General features: G+C 43.6%; 1 protein-coding gene, 1 non-coding gene and 1 pseudogene across 3 annotated transcripts in view; 2 read left to right on the forward strand and 1 right to left on the reverse strand.

Moving 5' to 3' along the window:
* Positions 1-2,124, forward strand: part of LOC112209249 (notch homolog 2 N-terminal-like protein R) — a 29,186-nt gene extending 27,062 nt beyond the window's left edge. For both annotated transcript variants that reach the window (XM_063815470.1, XM_054670017.2), the window contains exon 4: positions 2,042-2,124. In XM_063815470.1, the coding sequence (XP_063671540.1) occupies positions 2,042-2,100 (59 nt within the window). In that variant the 3' untranslated portion in view covers positions 2,101-2,124. The remainder of the gene's footprint in view (positions 1-2,041) is intronic.
* Positions 1,999-21,905, forward strand: LOC107973276 (neuroblastoma breakpoint family member 9-like; annotated as a pseudogene).
* Positions 21,906-24,064: 2,159 nt separating this feature from the next.
* TRNAN-GUU (transfer RNA asparagine (anticodon GUU)) lies at positions 24,065-24,138 on the reverse strand. Its single transcript has one exon. It is a non-coding gene; the product is annotated as a tRNA-Asn (tRNA).
* Between the last annotated feature and the right edge of the window lie 1,062 nt (positions 24,139-25,200).

Raw genomic sequence — 25,200 nt, forward strand, 5'->3', positions numbered from 1 at the left:
TGTCAGACTGTTCTGAAGTGGGTACATTATTTTACATTCCAACCAGCAGTGTATGAGAATTCCAGTTTCTCCACATCCTCATCAACAGTTGTTATTGTCTGTCTTTTTTATTATATTCATCTGTAATGTGAAGTGTTTATCTCATTGTGGTTTTGATTTACATTTCCCTGATGGTTGATGATTTTCAACATCTTTTCATATACTTATTAGTCATTATGTATCTTCTTTGGAGAATGTCTGTTCAGATCCTTTACCTACTTTATAGTTGGTTTATCTTTTTAATATTGAACTGTAATAGTTTTTTAAAAATATATCCTAAATACAAGTCTCTTATCAGATAATATGATTTGCAGATATTTTCTGTCATTCTGTTTACTGTCTTTTCACATTCTTGATGATATACTTTTCAGCCCAAATGTTTTTAACTTGATGGAATACAATTTATTTTTTCTTTTGTTGCTTGTGCTTTCAGTCATATTTGTGAAAACTTTGCTCATCCCACATTACAAAGATTTACTATTTCTAAGTGATTTATAATTTTACCACCTACCTTTAGGTCTCTGATCCATTTTGAGTTAATTTTTATGTGCGAGGAGGGAGTCTAACTTGATTCTTTTACATGTGGATATTTAGTTGTCCCAGGACCATTTGTTGAATTAAGTGCCCAGAACAAGTACATCTATATATAGAGAAAGTAGATTAGTGGTTGTCAGAGACTGCAAGAAGGGGGGAATTGGAGAGTGACTGCCCATAGGTACAGGCATGCTTTTTGGCATTATGAAAATATTCTGGAATTAGGTAGTGGTGATGGTTGCAGAACTTTTGGAATATGGTAAAAGACACTGAAATATATGCTTTAAAATGGTGATTTTTGTGATATATGAATTATACTATAGAAATAATAATAACAGTAATAAAGCAAGGTGTCTTTCCATATCTCCATGCCTTGTATTTTCATTAAAAAAAAAAAAAAAGAATTTCAGGGCCAGGCTCAGTTGTTTACTCCTGTAATCCCAGCACTTTTGGAGGCCTAGGTGGGAGGATCGCTTGAGGCCAGAAGTTCAAAACCAGCCTGAGCAACATAGCAAGACGTTGTCTCCATGAAAAATAAAAAATTAGCCAGAAATGGTGATGTGTGCCTAGAGTTCCAACTACTTGGAAAGCTGAGGCAGGAGGATCGCTTGAGCCTAGGAGTTCAAGGTTGCAGTGATCTATAATCACCACTGCACTCCAGCCTGGGTGACAGAACAAGACCCTGTCTCAAAAAAAAAAAAAAAAAAGGCATCTCACTTTAATAGTAAGAGGCCAGCATATGATGCTGGCAGCATGTTGTGAGGAAATGTATTAGATGAAAGAAGTTAAATTCCAGTTCTCCTTTTTTCAGAAATGAGGTATAGGGGAGAGAAACACGTACTTGGAAAGAATTGACCCAGCTGAATTGGAAAATGTGGGAAGGGGATGGGGAAGAGGCTGCTCCACCTGAGATCTGGCTCCAGGACTTACAGCAAGGGGAACTTGGGCAAGTTACAGACTCTCTATGCCTCAGTTTCTTTATCAGCAAAACAGAATCATCCCATAAACTATAAGGTCGATGGTATCAGCGGGTTCCCAAACTGACTGCACATCTGAGTCATGTTAACAAACACATTCCAGGCCCCACCTGAGCCCTCTGAATCAGAATCCCTGTAAGGAGGACGATGAACTTGAATTTGCACTGACTTTCCCAGCTGTTTCTTACTCTGATCAACTTGGGGGTAGGACCCATTGAGCTGCATCACATCATTCCAAAGCCAAAACACAACAGCAGGACAAGAATATTTTCAAGGCAGTCTCTAAAGCAGAGGAGAAACTGTTGAGGGAACCTAGAAGTAAAGGAGATCTGGCTTGCTGGGCTCCATTTGAACTTTGAGTACAACAGAGACATGAGCCCTTCGGGACACATGCCTGAGGTAGTGACAGTCCAACTTTGGAAGAGTGGAAGCCCTAGTTTCAAATTCAAGCATGCTTTGAGTAGAAATTAAGTTTACCTCTTTTTGCACAGCAACATGGCCAATCTTTCCTAAGCTGCTCAGCTTACAAGAAAAGGAATCATACTGCTAAGAATTCAAACTTCAGCAGTCATAGGTAAGTAAGGAAGTCTTATAAACCTATTCTAGCCACCTAACCAGAAACTCGAAATTTAGCAGGTTCTTTCAGTTTCAGGACAGTTGTGTTCACTAGATCAGAGGCATTGAGACATGAAGAACAGACCCTTAAAAAGGGAAAGTGTTCCCTTCAGTTTGAGGACATCACTGGAACATTAGGGAAGTGGGAACACAGCTGCTCACTCTACAGTGTGGGTTGCCTTTGTGTCTGGAATGTGTCTGACGTCCTGATCCCTGTGCACATTTCAGGGAGCCTTGGGAGGACCCCAAATCACTGATGGAATTGGGCAGTGCATGGAGATGGCTCAGCAGGATGAGGGTAAATGCAGGGGCAAGTCCAGGTCATACTGACAGACAATGAGTGGCGCTGATGAGGACAAAGATAAAATCAAAAGTTTGTGCTTCATCTTCAAAAACTCAAGCTGATAACAAACTTGGCCTGATGAGAAATAATAAGTATTTTTCTATTTACATGAGAATTTAATCTCAAAACAGAAATCAGAAAAATATGAAGTCCAGGGCATAAAACCTAAAACTATTGCTCATATTTATTGTTTCTAAATAGAGCAAAGTGTAAAATCTTCTCCATAAGACATACATTGTGGTTATAAAAAGGCAAAAGTCTTAGTGAGAATCATTGGTATTCCATAGAAGAGTGAATTAAACACAGCCAAGGGAAGACCCACGTCTCATACTTCTCTTGTATATTCCAAAGTTCCAGGGAAATTCCAGGTGATAGAGGTTATTTCCCATACTGTTAAAGCAAGGTTTCAGACACTTCTGAATTTTGGTCCCAGTACTCTAGAAGGGCACACCTCTGTCCTGGAAAATAATACAGGAATGAATACTCTTCCCGTGACCCATTCTGGTCATTCTTCCAGCATCACAAAAACCAAAAACTGGAAATATGGCCAAATACTTGATTAGCTGTCCCTCATCTTCAGGTTTCTTATCTGTTACTTATAGATAATAGCATTACCTTAAGGATTATGATGAAGATACAATGTCCAAATATAAACACAGTTTTGAGCAAAATGCCTTGTACGAATTGGTCAATGAATAATTACTAAATATGTGAATATTTACTGGATTGTGTGGATCCTATGAATAATTACTGAATAATTATTGTGATTGCTTTTATTGGCAGTGCTGAAAACTCATCCCTTTGTGACCTCAAGTAACCCATGACACTTTGTGAAGCTGCAGTTTTTTCATTTAGAAACTTGACAGATTTTCATTCTGACACAGAATGTCAGGTCTCCCAGACCCTAGAAAATACATTGACTTAAAGCCTTTGATACATCTCAAAGCAGTATCCTTACAGTGTCACTGGAAGATGGTGCGGGCTGCAGAGAGGGATGCTTTCAAATGGGATTAACCAGTCCTCCTTCCTTCACTTCCACATGAATGCTGGGCAGCCCAGGGTCAACCCACTGCACCCTCAACTCAGGCAAGTCCAGCAGCCAATCTTAGGAGACCTGGGCTACAGAACAGTCTCTCAAGTTCCAGGCTCACAAAACCTAGGTGGGGATGAAAGCTGAGAAAGCGAAGAGGTGGTTCAGGGGATCACTCTTTCCTACTTGTTCCTCTCACCTCAAACTCACCTTCTACTGCACTGCAACACTGAGGATCGCCAACCAACCCTGACCATAACCTTGATCTTGCCATGTTCTGTTAGTGGAATGCAACCCAAAATCAATGGTGTTAGGTCATCTCAACAAAATATATATCAAACCATATTCCATAAGAACTGCTCGTGGCCCTGTTCTTTTCAGTATATGGGAAAACAAAATGGAAACAACAAAATAGCATCAGGTTTACAAAACTTCCCAAGATAGATGGTCACACATGTTTTCAGGAGACCTCTATATAAATGACTTTGATCACTTGATACCTTGAAAAGAGGTCTTCTGGCACTAGAATGACATCTATAAGTGACAAGTATAAAATGTAGTGCTCAGTGACATTGAAAAACAAATCAACCCACATAGAGGAAGAGCTTTGGACGTAGGGATGTCAAACTGGTCTAGAATGTAATGAAAACCCAAGAAGGTGCCCCAGTAAGAAAGAAGAAATCAGTCTAACAATGGGATGCAGCAGCAAGAATACTGAGACAGGAAAGAAAACATTTTAAAAAAATGAATTATTCATTGACTTTCTAGTGGATACAGAAAAAACTGCAGAAGACCCGGAGGATATCAGGGCAGGCTAAAAGTTTGATATCTTACACCTGTGGAAAAGCCTTAAGCTCTGTTTTAACTGAGAGCAGGTGGGGTGACTTCATGACTACCATTAAGAAAATATAACCTGTTGGGAAACTGTTTCTGCCTTGATGATGTTGTACAGACAAGAGATAAACAGTGAGGAATATGCTTAGATGTATTGGGAAAGACACGGGTCTGTGGCATTGTCATAAGGGTACACGAATACTGAGAGTGAATGCTGAAGGAATGATCCCCATTGGTGGTGACCCTCAGGTGAGACTAGGGTGCCTGTGTTTCAGCAAAGCCTGGGCAATTCGAATGCAGGGCTCCTAAGAATCCGTGACAACCCCACCTACTAATTGTGTTATGGCAACTGCAGACGGTTACCTGGCACGCTGGCCACATTCTACCCCACTCTTATCAGAGTCTGAGCTACTGGCAGTGCTTTCAGCTCTGTGTTCAGGCACCTCGAACCTTGTTTTTGCGGTGAAGGATCCTAAAGTGTTGTGGGGAGTGATCACATTTTTCACAACAGTAAGTTAAGAATTTCAGTTACTGACATCCCTCAGTCCTGATTAAACCTATTTGATTTCACCAGTTTTTAACCCATCATGTGTTTGCCTTTCTTCTCCCCAGTCCCTGGCCCCACCTCTTCTGCCACAAACGTCAGCATGGTGGTATCAGCCGGCCCTTTGTCCAGCGAGTAGGCAGAGATGAACATTATAGAAATCAACCAGAAATTGCGCCCCCACCTGGCAGAGAAGAAACAGCAGTTCAGAAGCCTCCAAGAGAAATGTTTTGTAACTCAACTGGCCGGCTTCCTGGCCAACGGACAGAAGAAATACAGTAAGATCTATAGGCTCACCATCATGAAAGTGATGAATGATGTCCTGTCTTCTCTCTGAGACACTAAATGCTCTCTCCATCAAAAATAATTTCATCCTTCCTGTACTTCTAGGAAAACAGAAATGGGTATTTTAACATTTTGTCAAAGTTGGAAGACAGAGGTACCAAAGTATTTAGCAACTTTCCATGTTTGCAATCAGGTGGGGGTGGGACTAGAGTTAAACTGCCATTTATTGATTTCTGACACAGGCACAGAATGACCTGTTTTCTCCAAGAGGCTCAATCGTGTTTTCAGGAATCCTCTCTGTACCATATAAGATCCTGCAGACAAATAACATCTAGTCTGTTGTTCTAAATGTCTGAGACTAGTGAACTTTTATTCAGTTCAAGTTTCTGTTGAGGCCCAACAGGCAAAGCTCTGTTCTCGTGACTCTGAGGGAAACTTGGTGATAGTAGCCAGTACCTGCTCTGAGGGGCTTCAAGAGGAGTCTACTCCTAATAGAACCTGTGCTGTCTATAAGTGACAGCATCAAGAGCAGGGAGTAGGGGCCGTGCATGGTGGCTCACTCCTGTAATCCCAGCACTTTGGGAGGCTGAGGCGGGCAGATCATGAGGTCAGGAGTTTGAGACCAGCCTGGGCAACATGGAGAAACCCCATCTCCACTAAAAATACAAAAAGTAGATGGGCGTGGTGTCAGGTGACTGTAATCACCCCTGCTCAGGAGGCTGAGGCAGGAGAATCCTTTGAACCCAGGAGGCTGAGGTTGCAGTGAGCCAAGATTTTGCCATTGCACTCCAGCCTGGGCGACAGGGCAAGACTGGTAAAAATAATCATAATAATAATAATGATAAATAAAAATAAGAATAAAAAGCAGAGAGTAGCTTGGTGAGAGTGAAGTCCTGCTTCCTGGGGCACAGAGTCTTGTTGCTAAAGAGGAAGAAAGATCGCACCCGAGAATGTGTGGAGACAGCAGTGCAGTGTACAGAGCAGGGACCGTGGGCCTGTCTCCTGGGCTCCATCCAAGTTGCTTGTCGTGTCTGTCCCTCAGTTACCTCACCTGTTCAGAGGGTACTACAATAATACCTACCTCTGTAAATTGCTGCAGTGAATTACATGAGCTATTTCTTGTCAATCTCCTAGAGCATTTATTGGCACACAGTAAACACTATCTATTAGTTCTTCATTCTGCTGTTTCTAAATTAACACAAACTTTATTAGCATTTGGGCATATTTCCTTCATGGCCTTATGGTGTTATGTGTCACACTTTATGCTTCAGATATGATTCTTAAAATCATAACTGAAGATATGATTTAAAAATCAAAGATTTTAAAAATCTTTCGCATACTTGTCCTTGAAATTCCCAGTAAAAGGGAAACTATCAGTCCCATAGTCCTAGGGGCCTTCCCGACTGTACAAGAAATCACTACTCATGCCCCAGTGCAGTGTTTTAGAGGAGAGGCTGCAAGGCTTGGGAAAGTGGCCCCGCATTCAGAGTCAGACCTCAGGGACTGTGAATTCTGACTCCACTTTGTTGTGGTTGAATCATCTTGTCAGCTTCCTTGATGTGCCCTTGAGGTTCTCTTTCCTCATCTCTAAATTTTGGAGGATCAGATGCCAGAAAGTCAGGAGACTGAAGAGTAAAGATGTGGAAATCCCTGTCTAGACCCTGGTACTGGGGAGAGTTTTGTCCTTGGGATGGACCTGGCTCCTGCCCTGTAGGCAATGACCACAGCAGCATGTCCAGCCTTCCACTGAGGCAGGCGTGTCTGTCTTTTCTCAGAATATGAAGAGTGCGAAGACCTCATAAAATCTATGCTGAGGAATGAGCAACGACAGTTCAAGGAGGAGAAGCTTGCGGAGCAGCTCAAGCAAGCTGAGGAGCTCAGGTGAGGGGACCCCATGGGGGCAGGCAGGGGGGCAGGTGTGTACATCTCTGAAGTACAACAGCTCGGTGGGGAGAAATAAGAATGAAGCTGGGCCAGGGGAAGGGCAGGAATTGCCATGGCAGGCTCGCAACACACAAGTATTTATCAAGCAGAGAAGAAGTATAATAAAAATGTATGGGTTGCAGTTGTTTGTCAGGGCCTTGTTTTCTCTTTTTCGAGCAAGTAATTGTTGATGTGAAATTTACATAACACAAAATTAACCAAAGGAGTGTGAACCACACAGCAGCATTCAGTATACTCAAAATGGTGTGCCGTCACCACCCCACTTACCCTGAGTGAGAATCACCTCCTGACTGACTGCGGCTTCTCATTCTTTCACTCAATCAATGTTGCCTTCTCGACCCTGTCATTCTTTTCTTCTTTCGTCTTTTCAATTCGCCCCATCTGCATCTGGCCTCATTTCTGTACATGGCTTTGTATCTAGTGGCCGCAAGATGCACTATGTGTATTTTCACATGGAAATGTCCATGGCCAGAGTGAGGAACTGAAAGGATGTCTTTTTGAAACGGAATGAGGAAGACACCTACTTTTGTTTACAGAAGGGAAAGATGAATGGAACATCATCGAGGATCTTGCAGGAGCCCTCTCTGATACAGAGGAAGCCTGTAAACCATTTTCTATTCTTTCTCTTGGCCACAGACATTCCTTTCAACATGTGCTGACCTTCTGCTTGAAGGTCTCCTTGAGGACATTGTCTCAGAAGTCTCTGTTGCAATATTTGAACGGATCACTCAACCCTTTCTACTCTTAAATGTTCTCTACCGTCTCACCTTAGGCAATATAAAGTCCTGGTTCACTCTCAGGAACGAGAGCTGACCCAGTTAAAGGAGAAGTTACGGGAAGGGAGAGATGCCGCCCGCTCATTGAATGAGCATCTCCAGGCCCTCCTCACTCCGGATGAGCCGGACAAGTCCCAGGGGCAGGACCTCCAAGAACAGCTGGCTGAGGGGTGTAGACTGGCACAGCAACTTGTCCAAAGCTCAGCCCAGGTAAGGTGGCCATAGGCCCTGATGACCCAAAACCCCAGGCTTATGAGAGGCTCCAGACCTCCATACTTTCACAATGACAGTTGTATCAGTGGGGTTTTTTTCTGCTACACCTATGTGGCCATGACATGACCAGGACTTCCTGGGTAAGAACAGAGATGGGAAACCCATGGGTTTGGAGGTCACAGTATTGCAAGTGTCCCTCCTTCCTTGATGGAAGGTGGTCTTTGGAGCAAGAGGCAGCATCTATCTAGTTTTAAAGGACAGGAAGGAGGCTGTGATGGGAGGGCGCTTGTTGGAGTGAAAAGAGCTCTGGGCTAAGAATGAAGGTTCCCAGGCTGTCTTTTGGGCAATGTTCTTAGTAAGTGTCGGTGAGTGAGTGATTTATCTTTCCAGAGTTTCTCTCTCTGCATCTGCAAAGGCAGACAAATTGTCTCTTGCAAGGGTCTGAAGCATCCAAATATGGGAACACTTACGAATGCTTTTCAAAATGAGATGAAGCCCCTCTCCATGTGGTGTTGGAGAAGGCACTTGATGTGGGGGCATTTGGTGGTAGGAAGTGCTTCAGACTGGAGCACTCCCCATGGATAGAATGTCCCTGAATAACACAGCAGAAGCCACATGGAGGGCCTGTGCAGTCTCATGACGCATAGAGGACTGTGGGACAAGTTTGTCCTCTCCTAAGAGAAAGAATGAGGTTTGAAATGCGAACTGTGACAGGACACCAAGCCTGTTCCTGGGAATCAGATCTGTGGCAGGATGGGGGAGACAGCTGCCAAAGTCCAGAGAGAGGCTGCACAAGCCTCCAGTGATATGGGAAGCAAAAGGTCTTTTCAGTATTTGGCCACATCTTGATGGTGGCCCTCCACATCAGAAATGCATTGCCCGATGGATCAGGAAACCATGCCAGGGCATTTTGTGAAAGATAAAACATGAGAGTTTTCAGTACAATGCTGAACCATACGTAGATGTTCATGTCTCTGTGCACGTTGGGCTGACTGTGCTTGCGGAATGTGAAGTGGGAAATATCTGAACGAACATTTTGTATTTATAGAAAATGACGAAGATGAGGATGAAGATGTTCAAGTTGAGGAGGCTGAGAAAGTGCAGAAATCATCTCCCCCCAGGTAACACTGAATACTCAGGAGCAAGTAATGGGTGGTAACACATGAAAATGTCTAGGAGGCACAGCCTCTCTGGCATCTATGGTGGGCCAAAAGCCCGCATCCCCTTGGCCACAGTATGTGAAATTGAACCCAGCTTAGACACAGGGTGCGGCAGCTGTCGTGTTTCTCTATGTGTGCCAAGTGTCATGTCTGTACCATACAGGGATAGCTGAGTCTTCATCCTCCTCAGCTCCTATCTGTCCAGTGCACTGAACACCAGCTGCTCTCTTCCTCTGGCTCCCATGGCAGCCATGCTCTGTTGCAGAGAGAAGAGGAGTGCCTGTTCCCTCTTTAAGGGAACCTCCATTTTGCTTTCTGGGACCACTCTCTTAATGCCGCCTGTCAAAACCAGCTAGGACTCCCTGGGGTCCAATACCTCTGTGTTTAATCTTCTGTCATCTCTGTCCCACCTGGTTCATCAGGGAGATGCGGAAGGCTGAAGAAAAGGAAGTCCCTGAGGACTCACTGGAGGAATGTGCCATCACTTGTTCAAATAGCCATGGCCCTATGACTCCAACCAGCCACATGGGAAAACCAAATTCACATTTGAGGAAGACAAAGTCGACTCAACTCTCATTGGCTCATCCTCTCATGTTGAATGGGAGGATGCTGTACACATTATTCCAGGTAGCCTCTGTTTTCCTTGTGTCTCATACCTCTCTCTAGGCTGAGGAAGATAAACTCTGAAGACAGGCTCTATAAACACAAATTCATTTGAATAAAAAACTATGATGGGTTTCTAAACAGATATCAGGGAGTTTTTTTGTCCTTCTCAGCTAATGTCATGCCTTTGTCTTCCAGTCCCCAGTATCAAGTTACTCAACCCCAGGCAAGTGTGACAATCTCGTAGTCACCTGAGTGCAGGGGGTGCACAGGCAGTATCTGTCAGGCCTCCTAGCTTCAATTCAGTATCTCTTGTCATCTGTGATTAAGTCATCTATCCCTGAACAATGTCCATGGAGTTTCTATCCCTGTTTAAGGAAGCTGGCAGCCTTGCCTTTGTATTTGGAAATATTGTTCCCCAGGCTTCACTGCTCTCAGCTTTCATCTGGATCTCCTTTAAGTCAGCTTGCTTAGCTGCACAGTCACCCTGAAATCAGGACGGAAACTTTTCTTCTTTACTTTGCTGATATATTTCCATAAAGGAAGGCTGGACCCTGGTTTTCCACCCTGTCAATGCAATGGCTGATCCAATGTTTCTTTGTAGCATCGTGGATTTTTTTTTTTTTTTTTTTTTTTTTTTTGCGATGGAGTCTTGCTCTGTCACCCAGGCTGGAGTGCAGTGGCACCATCTTGGCTTGGTGCAACCTCTGCCTCCCAGGTTCAAGTGATTCTCCTGCCTCAGCCTCCTGAGTTGCTGGGACCACAGGTGCACAACATCACATCTGGCTAATTTTTGTATTTTTAGTAGAGACAGGGTTTCCCCATATTGGCCAGGGTAGTCCTGAACTCATGACCTCAAATGATTCACCTGTCTTGGCCTCCCAAATCACAGATTCTGTTTAAAGCAAGAGTTGTTCAAATTTATCTATCAGTCGTGTTTCATGTATAGATGCCTCTAAACATTTAATGTCCATGTTACCTGGTAATATAAGTCCGTACTGCAGCAACACTCTTAGAAAATTGTTTGACCAATTTTTGGAGATTTTTTTGGGGAGAAAATTTTGTTTAACTTTGACTCAGGTAGGGAATATGGCATTATGGTCTACACGTAGAGGGAGATTTTGGCCTGTGGATCTGGAAAGCAGGGTCATCTAATTCTCACCAAAGTTAATCTAGGACACCCTAGAATATTCCTGTCAGAATCCTTATTCTTGCACTGAGAATAGTTATGTCCTTGTGCTATGACTGGACAGTGATTTGTTCATATGTGAAGTATGAATTGCTTAATGTCACCTGCTTCTCTGAATTTATTTACAGAAAATGAAAGTGATGATGAGGAAGAGGAAGAAAAAGGGCCAGTGTCTCCCAGGTAATGTTGTGGAATTGTTGGCTGTTAATTCAGTAGTGACATCTGGAGATGGTAGATTTAGGGAAAATGAGGAAGTGATGAATAGAACTATTTCTTCCATTCACCCAGCTACAAATTGTGCTGATTTACAATGTTGTATGTTATTTGTGGCACTTGTATTGGTTTTAATTTCATAGTCCTCTCAAGATAGGAACTTGCCATCAGATGAGCCAGGTGAACTAGCCAAACAGGGTTTTCTTGTTGATCTTTTCAAAAAACCAGCCCTGGATTCATTGATTTTTTGAAGGGTTTTTTGTGTCTCTATCTCCTTTAGTTCTGCTCTGATCTTAGTTACTTCTTGTCTTCTGCTAGCTTTTGAATTTGTTTGCTTTGCTTCTCTAGTTATTTTAATTGTGATGTTAGGGTGTCAATTTTAGATCTTTTCTGCTTTCTCTTGTGGGCATTTAGTGCTATAATTTTCCCTCTACACATTGCTTTAAATGTGTCCCAGAGATTCTGGTATGTTGTGTCTTTGTTCTCATTGGTTTCAAAGAACATCTTTATCTCTGCCTTCATTTTGTTATTTTCCCAGTAGTCATTCAGGAGCAGGTTGTTCAGTTTCCATGTAGTTGTGCGGTTTTGAGTGAGTTTCTTAATCCTGAGTTCTAATTTGATTGCACTGTGGTCTGACAGTTTGTTGTGATTTCCATTCTTTTACATTTGCTGATGAGTGCTTTACCTCCAACTATGTGGTCAATTTTGGAATAAATGTGATGTGGTGCTGAGAAGAATGTATATTCTGTTGATTTGGGGTGAAGAGTTCTGTAGATGTCTTTTAGGTCTGCTTGGTGGAGAGCTGAGTTCAAGTCCTGGATATCCTTGTTAAGCTTCTGTCTCATTGATCTGTCTAATATTGACAGTGGGGTGTTAAAGTCACCCATGATGATTGTGTGGAGTCTAAATCTCTTTGTAGGTCTCTCAGGACTTGCTTTATGAATCTGGGTGCTCCTGTATAGGGTGCATATATATTTAGGATAGTTAACTCTTCTTGTTGAATTGATCCCTTTACCATTATGTAGTAGCCTTCTTTGTCTCTTTTGATCTTTGTTGGTTTAAAGTCTGTTTTATCAGAGACTAGGATTGCAACCCCTGCCTTTTTTTGTTTTCCATTTGCTTGGTAGATCTTCCTCCATCCCTTTATTTTGAGCCTATGTGGGTCTCTGCATGTGAGATGGGTTTCCTGAGTACAGCACACTGATGGGTCTTGACTCTTTATCCAATTTGCCATTCTGTGTTTTTTTAACTGGGGCATTTAGCCCATTTACATTTAAGGTTAATATTGTTATGTGTGAATTTGATCCTGTCGTTATGATGTTAGCTGGTTATTTCGCCCGTTAGTTGATGTAGTTTCTTCCTAGCGTCAATGGTCTTTACAGTTTGGCATGTTTTTGCAGTGGCTGGTACCGGTTGTTCCTTTCCATGTTTAGTGCTTCCTTTAGGAGCTCTTGTAAGGCAGGCCTGGTGGTGACAAAATCTCTCAGCATTTGCTTCTCTGTGAAGGATTTATTTCTCCTTCACTTATGAAGCTTTGTTTGGCTGGATATGAAATTCTGGGTTGAAAATTCTTTTCTTTAAGAATGTTGAAGATGCTGGAGAGGATGTGGAGAAATAGGAACACTTTTACACTGTTGGTGGGACTGTAAACTAGTTCAACGATTGTGGAAGGCAGTGTGGCAATTCCTCAGGGATCTAGAAGTAGAAATACCATTTGACCCAGCCATCCCATTACTGGGTGTATACCCAAAGGATTATAAATCATGATGCTGTAAAGACACATGCACACATATGTTTATTGCGGCACTATTCACAATAGCAAAGACTTGGAACCAAGCCAAATATCCAGCAATGAGAGACTGGATTGGTTGACCATACCTCAAAAGCTGTATTCTCATGGTAACTGCAGGGAAACTTGAGCACATTTTTTGCAAAATTATTGAGGACATGCTTTTCATGATCACTGTTCACTGTGTGTCCTGAGAGCACAAATACAGAGTGTCCTTTGACTCCCTCATCAGTGTGTCACCTGACGAATTCACTGAGCTCACTCTGTGTGTGTGTGTCTATCTCTTTTGTTGTTTTCTACCTGGCCCTGTTCTATCCCAACATAAAGGCAATAATTTGTTACCTCATTAATGGATCTGTCCTTTTTCTTTTCAAACTCTTCCTTACGTTAGCCATGAAATCTAGCTGGGGCTGTGTGGTTTCTGATTCCCCCTGGCTTATTCTTTACTTTTTCCCACTTTTCCAGGCTCAGCAGGGAGCTGCTGGATGAGAAAGGGCCTGAAGTCTTGCAGGACTCACTGGATAAATGTTATTCAACTCCTTCCAGTTGTCTTGAACAGCCTGACTCCTGCCAGGCCTATGGAAGTTCGTTTTATGCATTGGAGGAAAAACATGTTGGCTTTTCTCTTGACATGGGAGGTGAGTACCTTTCTATGAAGGTGATAAGGATCCACTGAGTCTTCCATATAAAGATCATATTCCTGCTCCAAGTGGCCATTACTGAGCTGAGAGATGTCATTGCTGCAGTGAGGAACTATAGGCACATGTAGGTTGAATGAAACTCTAGTTCTACCTGGAAGCCCAGACATGGGATGGGTCAGTGAGCATGGCTCTCTTCCTAGTCTCAGGCCATACCTGTGGCACTCTGATTCTACTCTCATGACATTGGACCTGGGCAGATGTGACAAATTCAGAGAACTATGATTTTGACTCAAGGGTTTGTAGATTTCCTTTTTCACTCTAATTTCAGTGTCTAAAGTCCTCACAACCATGAACAATCTGAGTATTTGATGAGACAGGGCTAAATATTGCAGTTTTTCTCCTAGAAATCATTTGAGGGTATTTGCTTTAAATTGATTGGAAAAATATGGCATAACTGTTTGCATAAACTTGGGACAAATGATATTGGGATAACGATCTACTAGAATAGGGACATTTTACCCACAGTTTCTGGGAGAAAAACTGAGGAATTTCTATCATGACCAGCCTTCAGGCCTCCTGAAATATATCTCTCACAGTGTCCTATTCTTATGCTGAGGAGCCTGAGGTCCCTGTGTGAGGATTAGACAGTGGATTGTTATGTGTGTAGGGGAATCAGCTTAATGTGTCTGTCCATGTTGGAATTTTTTGCAGAAATTGAAAAGAAGGGGAAGGGGAAGAAAAGAAGGGGAAGAAGATCCAAGAAGAAAAGAAGAAGGGGAAGAAAAGAAGGGGAAGAAGATCAAAACCCACCATGCCCCAGGTAACTTTCAGCAATTGTGGATGCTTAATTCTGTGTTAACACCTGGAGGCAACAGATTCAGGGAAACCAGAGTGTGTTTGATGTCACGTTTTCAACGAAGGCTGAATTACTCCTACTGTCATTGCTGTTGGTTTTCATTGCAGTAGATGTTGAGGTTTCCATTTCTTCCTCCCCTTATCATTTCCTAACGTACCATAGGTTGACCATACTTCAAAAGCTGTACTCTCATGGCCACTGCATCGAATTTTGAGCATATTTTATGGAAAACTATTGAGCTCACTCTTTTCATGATCACAGTTTGCTGTGTGTCATGAGGGCACTAACTCAGAGTGTCCTTTTACTCCCTTACCAGTATGCCACCTGGCCAATTCAGTAGCTCACTTTCTGTCTGTCTCTGTCTCTGTCTCTCTCTCTCTGTCTTTCTCTTTCATTGTTTTCTACCTGGCCCTGTTCTATCCCAACATAAAGGCAATAAATTTTTTTTTTTTACCTCATTAATGGATCTATCCTTTTTCTTTTCTAACCACTTCCTTATGTTACTTCTGAAATCTAGTGGGGCTCTGTGGTGTCTGATTTTCCCTGGCTGCTTCTTTAGTTTTGTCTCCTTTTCCAGGCTCAACGGCATGCTGATGGAAGTGGAAGAGCCTGAAGTCTTACAGGACTCACTGGATAGATGTTATTCGACTCCGTCAATGTACTTTGAGCTACCTGACTCATTCCAGCACTACAGAAGTGTGTTTTACTCATTTGAGGAAGAGCACATCAGCTTCGCCCTTTACGTGGACAATAGGTTTTTTACTTTGACGGCATTAATGGATCTATCCTTTTTCTTTTCTAACCACTTCCTTATGTTACTTCTGAAATCTAGTGGGGCTCTGTGGTGTCTGATTTTCCCTGGCTGCTTCTTTAGTTTTGTCTCCTTTTCCAGGCTCAACGGCGTGCTGATGGAAGTGGAAGAGCCTGAAGTCTTACAGGACTCACTGGATAGATGTTATTCAACTCCTTCAGGTTGTCTTGAACTGACTGACTCATGCCAGCCCTACAGAAGTGCCTTTTACGTATTGGAGCAACAGCGTGTTGGCTTGGCTGTTGACATGGATGGTGAGTACCTTTCTATGAAGGTGATAAGGATCCACTGAGTCTTCTGGTTAGGGTCATATTCCTACTGCAAGTGGCCCTTACTGAGCTGAGAGATGTCATTGCCACAGGGAGGACCTATAGGCACATGTAGGTTGAATGAAACTCTAGTTCCACTTGGAAGCCCAGACAAGGGATGGGTCAGTGAGCAAGGCTCTCTTCCTAGTCTCAGGCCATGCCTGTGGCGCCCTAATCCTACTCTCAAGATGTTGGATCTGGGCAGATGTGACGAATTTACACAACTCTGATTTTGTCTCAATTTTGTAGATCTTGTAGATTTCATCCTTCACTCTAATTTCAGCGTCTAAAATCCTCGCTACCATGAACAATCTGAGTATTTGATGAGACAGGGCTGAATAGTGCAGTTTTTCTCCTAGCAACCATTTGGGGGCATTTGCTGTAAATCGATTGGAAAAATATGGCATAACCATTTGCACAAACTTGGGACAAATGATATTGGGATAACGATCTACCAGAATAGGGAATTTTACCCACAGTTTCTGGGACAAAAACCAAGGACTCTCTATTGTGATCAGCCTTCAGGCCTCCTGAAGAATATCTCTCACAGTGTCCTATTCTCATGCTGAGGAGCCTGAAGTCCCTGTGTGAGGATTAGACAGTGGATTGTTATGTGTGTAGGAGAACCAGCTTAATATGTCTGTCCATGTCTGAACTTATTGCAGGAATTGAAAAGTACCAAGAAGTGGAAGAAGACCAAGACCCATCATGCCCCAGGTAACTTTGAGCAATTATGGATGCTTCATTCTGTGTTGAGACCTGGAGATGCCACGTCCAGGGAAAACAAGAGTGTGTTCAATTTCATGTTTTCAACGAAGGTTGAATTACTCCTACTGACATTGCTGTTGGTTTTCATTGCAGTAGATGTTTAGGTTTCCATTTCTTCCTCCCCTTATCATTTACTAACTTACTGTAGGTTGACCATACCTCAAAGGCTGTATGGCAACTGCATGGAATCTTGAGCAAGTTTATGGAAAATTATTGAGCCCACTCTTTTCATGATCACTGTTCGCTGTGTGTCCCGAGGGCACTAACTCAGAGTGTCCTTTGACCCCTTCATCAGTGTGTCACCCGGCCAATTCGCTGAGCTCACTTTCTCCTCTCTCTCTCTCTCCCTCTCCCTGTCTTTCTCTTTCATTCTTTTCTACCTGGCTCTGGTCTATCCCAACATAAAGGCAATAATTCATTACCTCATTAATGGATCTGTCCTTTTTCTTTTTAAACAGTTCCTTATGTTAGCCATGAAATCTAGCTGGGGCTGTGTGGTTTCTGATTCCCCCCTGGCTTATTCTTTACTTTTTCCTACTTTTCCAGGCTCAGCAGGGAGCTGCTGGATGAGAAAGGGCCTGAAGTCTTGCAGGACTCACTGGATAGATGTTATTCGACTCCTTCAGGTTATCTTGAATTGCCTGACTTAGGCCAGCCCTACAGCAGTGCTGTTTACTCATTGGAGGAACAGTACCTTGGCTTGGCTCTTGACGTGGACAGTGAGTACCTTACTATGAAGGTGATAAGCCTCCACCTGGTCTTCCAGATAGGGGTGATATTCCTGTTCCAAGTGGCCCTTACTGACCCGAGAGATGTCATTGCCGCAGGCAGGACCTATGGGCGCATATAGGTTGTAATGAAACTGTAGTCTCAGTTGGAAGCCTAGACATGAAATGGGTCAGTGAGCAAGGCTCTATTCCTAGTCTGCAGCCATGCCTGTGGCAACCTGAGCCCGCTCTCAGCACATTGGACCCAGGCAGATGTAAAAAATTCACAGAACTATGATTTGGACTCAAGCGTTTGTAGATTTGCTCCTTCATTCTAATTTCAGTGTCTAAAATTCTTGCATCCATGAACGAACTGGGCATTTGATGAGACAGGGCTGAATACTGCAGTTTTCCTCCTAGAAATCATCTGGGGCATTTTCTTTGAACTGATGGGAACAGTAAGGCATAACTGTTTGCACAAACTTGGGATAAATGATTTTGGGATAACGATCTACCAGAATGGGGATATTTCACCCTTGGTTCTGAGATGCAAACCAAAGAATATCATGACCAGCTTTCAGGCCTCCTGAAGTATATCTCTCACATTGTCCTGTTCTCATGCTGAGGAGCCTGAGATCCCTGTGTGGGGGTTAGACAGTGGACTGTTATGGGTGTAGGTGAATTGGCTTATTTTGTCTGTCCCTGTCTGAATGTATTGCAGGAATTAAAAAGGACCAAGAAGAGGAAGAAGACCAAGGCCCACCATGCCCCAGGTAACCGAGCAATTGTGAACAGCTACTTCTGTGTTGACATCTGGAGACTCCTGGTTCAGGGAAAACAGAGCGGGCTGACATTATCGATTACATCTTTTCAACCAAGCCTGAATTATTCCTACTAACATTGCTGTTGGTTTTCATTGCAGTAGATATTTAGGTTTCCATTTCTTCCTCCCCTTATCATTTACTAAGCTACTGTAGGTGGACCAGACTTCAGAAACTGTCTTCTCATGGCGACTGCATGGAAACTTGAGCACATTTTATGGAAAATTATTGAGCGCAGTCTTTTCATGATCACTGTATGCTGTGTGTCCTGAGGGCACTAACTCAGAGTGTCCTGTTACTCCCTCATCAGTGTGTCACCTGGACAATTCACTGAGCTCGTTCTCTCTCTGTGTGTGTGTGTGTGTCTGTGTGTGTGTGTGTGTCTATCTGTCTTTCTCTTTCATTCTTTTCCATTTGGCCCTGTTCTGTCCCAACATGAAGGCAATAATTTGTTACCTCATTAATGGATCTATCCTTTTACTTTTTTAACCACTTCCTTACGCTACCCATGAAACCTAGTTGGGGCTCTGTTGTGTCTGATTTCCCCTGGCTTATTCTTCACTTTTTCCTCCTTTTCCAGGCTCAGCAGGGAGCTGCTGGAGGTAGTAGAGCCTGAAGTCTTGCAGGACTCACTGGATAGATGTTATTCAACTCCTTCCAGTTGTCTTGAACAGCCTGACTCCTGCCAGGCCTATGGAAGTTCATTTTATGCATTGGAGGAAAAACATGTTGGCTTTTCTCTTGACGTGGAAGGTGAGTACCTTTCTATGAAGGTGATAAGGATCCACTGAGTCTTCCATATAAAGATCATATTCCTGCTCCAAGTGGCCATTACTGAGCTGAGAGATGTCATTGCTGCAGTGAGGACCTATAGGCACATGTAGGTTGAATGAAACTCTAGTTCTACCTGGAAGCCCAGACATGGGATGGGTCAGTGAACATGGCTCTCTTCCTAGTTTCAGGCCATACCTGTGGCACTCTGATTCTACTCTCATGACATCGGACCTGGGCAGATGTGACAAATTCAGAGAACTATGATTTTGACTCAAGGGTTTGTAGATTTCCTTTTTCACTCTAATTTCAGTGTCTAAAGTCCTCACAACCATGAACAATCTGAGTATTTGATGAGACAGGGCTAAATATTGCAGTTTTTCTCCTAGAAATCATTTGAGGGTATTTGCTTTAAATTGATTGGAAAAATATGGCATAACTGTTTGCACAAACTTGGGACAAATGATATTGGGATAACGATCTACTAGAATAGGGACATTTTACCCACAGTTTCTGGGAGAAAAACTGAGGAATTTCTATCATGACCAGCCTTCAGGCCTCCTGAAATATATCTCTCACAGTGTCCTATTCTTATGCTGAGGAGCCTGAGGTCCCTGTGTGAGGATTAGACAGTGGATTGTTATATGTGTAGGGGAATCAGCTTAATGTATCTGTCCATGTCTGAATGTATTGCAGAAATTGAAAAGAAGGGGAAGGGGAAGAAAAGAAGGGGAAGAAGATCCAAACCCACCATGCCCCAGGTAACTTTCAGCAATTGTGGATGCTTAATTCTGTGTTAACACCTGGAGGCAACAGATTCAGGGAAACCAGAGTGTGTTTGATGTCACGTTTTCAACGAAGGCTGAATTACTCCTACTGTCATTGCTGTTGGTTTTCATTGCAGTAGATGTTTAGGTTTCCATTTCTTCCTCCCCTTATCATTTCCTAACGTACCATAGGTTGACCATACTTCAAAAGCTGTACTCTCATGGCCACTGCATCGAATTTTGAGCATATTTTATGGAAAACTATTGAGCTCACTCTTTTCATGATCACCGTTTGCTGTGTGTCATGAGGGCACTAACTCAGAGTGTCCTTTTACTCCCTTACCAGTATGCCACCTGGCCAATTCACTAGCTCACTTTCTCTCTGTCTCTGTCTCTGTCTCTCTCTCTCTGTCTTTCTCTTTCATTGTTTTCTACCTGGCCCTGTTCTATCCCAACATAAAGGCAATAATTTTTTTTTTTTTTTACCTCATTAATGGATCTATCCTTTTTCTTTTCTAACCACTTCCTTATGTTACTTCTGAAATCTAGTGGGGCTCTGTGGTGTCTGATTTTCCCTGGCTGCTTCTTTAGTTTTGTCTCCTTTTCCAGGCTCAACGGCGTGCTGATGGAAGTGGAAGAGCCTGAAGTCTTACAGGACTCACTGGATAGATGTTATTCGACTCCGTCAATGTACTTTGAACTACCTGACTCATTCCAGCACTACAGAAGTGTGTTTTACTCATTTGAGGAAGAGCACATCAGCTTCGCCCTTTACGTGGACAATAGGTTTTTTACTTTGACGGTGACAAGTCTCCACCTGGTGTTCCAGATGGAAGTCATATTCCCACAATAAACAGCCCTTACTAAGCCGAGAGGTGTCATTCCTGCAGGCAGGACCTATAGGCACGTGAAGATTTGAATGAAACCCTAGTTCCATTTGGAAGCCCAGACATAGGATGGGTCAGTGGGCATGGCTCTATTCCTATTCTCAAACCATGCCAGTGGCAACCTGTGCTCAGTCTGAAGACAATGGACCCACGTTAGGTGTGACACATTCACATAACTGTGCAGCACATGCCGGGAGTGATCAGTCAGACATTTTAATTTGAACCACGTATCTCTGGGTAGCTACAAAATTCCTCAGGGATTTCATTTTGCAGTCATGTCTCTGAGCTTCTATACCTGCTCAATGTCAGTGTCATCTTTGTGTTTAGCTCATCCAAAATTGTTACCCTGGTTTCAATGAACCTAACCTCATTCTTTGTGTCTTCAGTGTTGGCTTGTTTTAGCTGATCCATCTGTAACACAGGAGGGATCCTTGGCTGAGGATTGTATTTCAGAACCACCAACTGCTCTTGACAATTGTTAACCCGCTAGGCTCCTTTGGTTAGAGAAGCCACAGTCCTTCAGCCTCCAATTGGTGTCAGTACTTAGGAAGACCACAGCTAGATGGACAAACAGCATTGGGAGGCCTTAGCCCTGCTCCTCTCAATTCCATCCTGTAGAGAACAGGAGTCAGGAGCCGCTGGCAGGAGACAGCATGTCACCCAGGACTCTGCCGGTGCAGAATATGAACAATGCCATGTTCTTGCAGAAAACGCTTAGCCTGAGTTTCATAGGAGGTAATCACCAGACAACTGCAGAATGTAGAACACTCAGCAGGACAACTGACCTGTCTCCTTCACATAGTCCATATCACCACAAATCACACAACAAAAAGAAGAAGAGATATTTTGTGTTCGAAAAAAGTAAAAAGATAATGTAGCTGCATTTCTTTAGTTATTTTGAACCCCAAATATTTCCTCATCTTTTTGTTGTTGTCATGGATGGTGGTGACATGGACTTGTTTATAGAGGACAGGTCAGCTGTCTGGCTCAATGATCTACATTCTGAAGTTGTCTGAAAATGTCTTCATGATTAAATTCAGCCTAAACGTTTTGCCGGGAACACTGCAGAGACAATGCTGTGAGTTTCCAACCTCAGCCCATCTGCGGGCAGAGAAGGTCTAGTTTGTCCAGCACCATTATGATATCAGGACTGGTTACTTGGTTAAGGAGGGGTCTAGGAGATCTGTCCCTTTTAGAGACACCTTACTTATAATGAAGTACTTGGGAAAGCGGTTTTCAAGAGTATAAATATCCTGTATTCTAATGATCATCCTCTAAACATTTTATCATTTATTAATCCTCCCTGTGTCTATTATGATATTCATATCTCTACACTGCAAATTTTGGGTCTCAATTTTTACTGTGCCTTTGTTTTTACTAGTGTCTGCTGTTGCAAAAGGAAGAAAACATTCTCTGCCTGAGTTTTAATTTTTGTCCAAAGTTAATTTTAATCTATACAATTAAAACCTTTTGCCTATCACTCTGGACTTTTGGATTGTTTTTTACATTCAGTGTTATAATATTTGATTATGCTGATTGGTTTTAGTGGGTACTGATGCGAATTAATAAAAACATTTCATTTCTATGTTTATTTTCTAATCTCTTCCACATTGTAGGCTATGTTTACCATACGTAGCAGAATGTATTTACATTTCTTGGTTCTAGTCATTTGTATTCTTCGTGAGTGTGATTGTGTGTGTGTGTGTGTCTGTGTCTGTGTCTGTGTGTGTGTCTGTGTGTGCCTTTGGCATTTAGGAAGGGTTGTATAGCTCATGTTAAATATTGCACTAAAAATGTTTTTGATGGTTTTCCTCCCTTCGAACTAGACACACTTCTAATATTTGGTTTATAGTTTTAAATTATAACTTTCAGCATCAAATATTTCCATACAACAGTCAATTACATGATGTGTTTTCTTTTTCCTACCTCCTTTACCTGCCACTTCTCATAATAGTATTTGAACCTAAACATATACCGGTGACATTCTGTGATTATCATCTTGCCCCTACCTTGGTTTTGGTTTTTGGTGCAGTTCCACGCTCTTGGTGTCTTTGTTTGGGACACCAAGAGCCTGGAACTGCAGGGCACCAGCTGGTAAGAATTAGGCTTTTTTGGCCGGGCGCGGTGGCTTATGCCTGTAATCCCAGCACTTTGCGAGGCCAAGGCGGGCGGATCACGAGGTCAGGAAATCGAGACCATCCTGGCTAACACGGTAAAACCCCATCTCTACTAAAAATAAAAAAAAATTAGCCGGGCGTGGTGGCAGGCGCCTGTAGTCCCAGCTACTCGGGAGGCTGAGGCAGGAGAATGGCCTGAACCCGGGAGGCGGAGCTTGCAGTGAGCCGAGATCGCGCCACTGCACTCCAGCCTGGGCGACAGAGAGAGACTCCGTCTCAAAAAAAAAAAAAAAAAAAAGAGGCTTTTTTTTTCCCCTAAGGGTTAACAACAAACCAGCCCTTTGGAAAAACTTGCTTCACCACTGTTATCAACCAACGGCCTGATGCTTTCCCTCAGTTTTGTGATTTTGACAAAACAAGCAAGCAGCATTCCCTCCGGATAAGAGACCACCGACCTAGGAATGATTCTGGCCAGACTAGAGAAGATGCACAGTGAGGGTTTTCATGTCCTCTGCTTCAGCTTTTGATGTCAGAGGGCCACAAACTCCACTCTCAGATAATTGCTAATGCCACCATTTTATGAACATGGGCCCCATGGAGAGGCACGAAGCTCAATTGCACTTCTGCACATTTTTCCTCCTATAAATATTGCTATTGGAATATTATTTGGTACGGCTCCTGTGAAAGATACATTTGCAGAATGTACTCAAATTAGAAGCATCATGTAAACCCTATAATGTAGCAATAGTGCATCAACTTCCCTACACTATAGAAATATCTGCGGTGTAGACATTTCCACAATGACCGAAGATATGTGTACAAGAAAGGTGGCTGCAGCATTCTTTGTAATCCTAAAACAATGAAACCTACCTCATCTCAAAAACTTTATTTTATTTTATTTTATTTTTTTTGAGATGGAGTCTCGCTCTGTTGCCCAGGCGGGAGTGTAGTGGTGCAGCCTCCACTGCAGCCTCCACCTCCCAGGTTCAAATGATTCTCCTGCCTCAGAATCCCAAGTACCTGGGATTACAGGCACTTGCCACCATGCCTGGCTAACAAAAACATTTTGAAAAGGGTTAAATAAATCATGCACAAAGTGAGGAAAAATACTCTTTTCAAAAATGATGGAGAGGATCACTATGATGATGAATGATTCCACTGGTCACATTATTGATAGAGCAATCAGTAAATCCAGGCACATCCTCGGGATATTACTGACCTCCTATTATTAAAATATGAAAAAATGGAGGCATGTAAATTACTCGTTTAAGCGTATAACGGACTGAATTAGAATTTTATCACACCAGAAGTGGGTTCCTAGGTCTCTGTTTCAGGATTCCTGAGTTACACACGTATAAACCCAGGATTTCAAGAGATACCCGGTTAAGAATCGGTCGGGGAGGTGGGCTGGCCCTTGACATGGATAAGTCACAAATTAGTGGCTTAGGACTCCAGGAAGATAAAATCTTCCCCATTTATCTAGTGATTGACAATGCATGAATACTTTAAAAGCTTGAACAAGCGTCCCTGGGTGGGCTCGAACCACCAACCTTTCGGTTAACAGCCGAACGCGCTAACCAATTGCGCCACAGAGACAGGTACTGTCAGTTCTACTGGGCGCTATAGGAAGGGCGCACGCACGAAACTTCCTCCGTCCCTTGCATCCTCAGGGCCCGCCCGGCAGGACGACTGAGCAAGGCCTTGGAAGACCGGAGAGATTGGAGCGGTAAGTCGCGCTGGTCACGTTGGACACCTGCGCGTTGGGAGATTCTGGAGCCGGAAGGATAGCCGAATGGCCTTCGCCCGCCCTGCCCCTCGCCTGCTTCAGAAACCCCCGGAAACGCCCCGGTTGAGACCCCGGCCCGAGCCGCCTGGGGGCCCTAGGGAGGCTGAACGCCCGGTGGCTCCCGGGATGGCTCTTCCCGTTCTTTGCGCCGCCTTCACCCAGTGAGGGAGCCTGTGCCCTCCCTGCCCAGTCGCTTTTGGGGCCGCTGCGGAGCTTCCGCTGCCATCTTCGGATCCTGTGTTCCGCACGGGGGCTCCACCAGGGCAGGGATCGTGGTGAGGGTGGCTCGTGGGTCCCCCTCGCGGGGAGCAGGGTCTGGCACTCACCAGGGCGCAGGACTAGGACTTGTCGAATGAATCCATCCTTTTAGCTTTTAGTCCTTTGAAGAGCCTTGAGAATGGAAATCATGAGACATTTTTCCATGGGGAAGTTCCTTTTACAAAGCATTTATTTACGTTGACTTCTTGGCACCCCGCGGGGCGGCAACGGGCAGGGCCTCCAGTGCACCTTTTGCGCGGTGGAGCCGCGGGGGCTCAGCTGGGCGGTGGTCGGGTCCTGAGGCCGGAGGGTGGGAGCAGGGGAGGGGAAAAGCAAAAGCGGGGAAAGAAGCCGGGGAGCGGTGGACCAGACGTCCAGACCTCCTGAAAGGCTGGCGGGGAGGCACAGGTGGGATCTTCCGGAGGTGAGAATTTTTTTTTATTATAGCAGAATGGGGAGGAATTGAGGGGAAAATGGAGATAGAACCTGAAAGAGCCCCAAACGCCAGAACCTGTAGCTCCCCAAGAATAAGATCTTCCAGAAGAACTAGACCCAAAACTAGCCGTTGGGGAACACCGAAATCCTTGGAGGAGCAACATCCGCATGACCCTCTG

The sequence above is a fragment of the Pan troglodytes genome, chromosome 1, assembly GCF_028858775.2.
Source record: "Pan troglodytes isolate AG18354 chromosome 1, NHGRI_mPanTro3-v2.0_pri, whole genome shotgun sequence".
NCBI lineage: Eukaryota > Metazoa > Chordata > Mammalia > Primates > Hominidae > Pan > Pan troglodytes.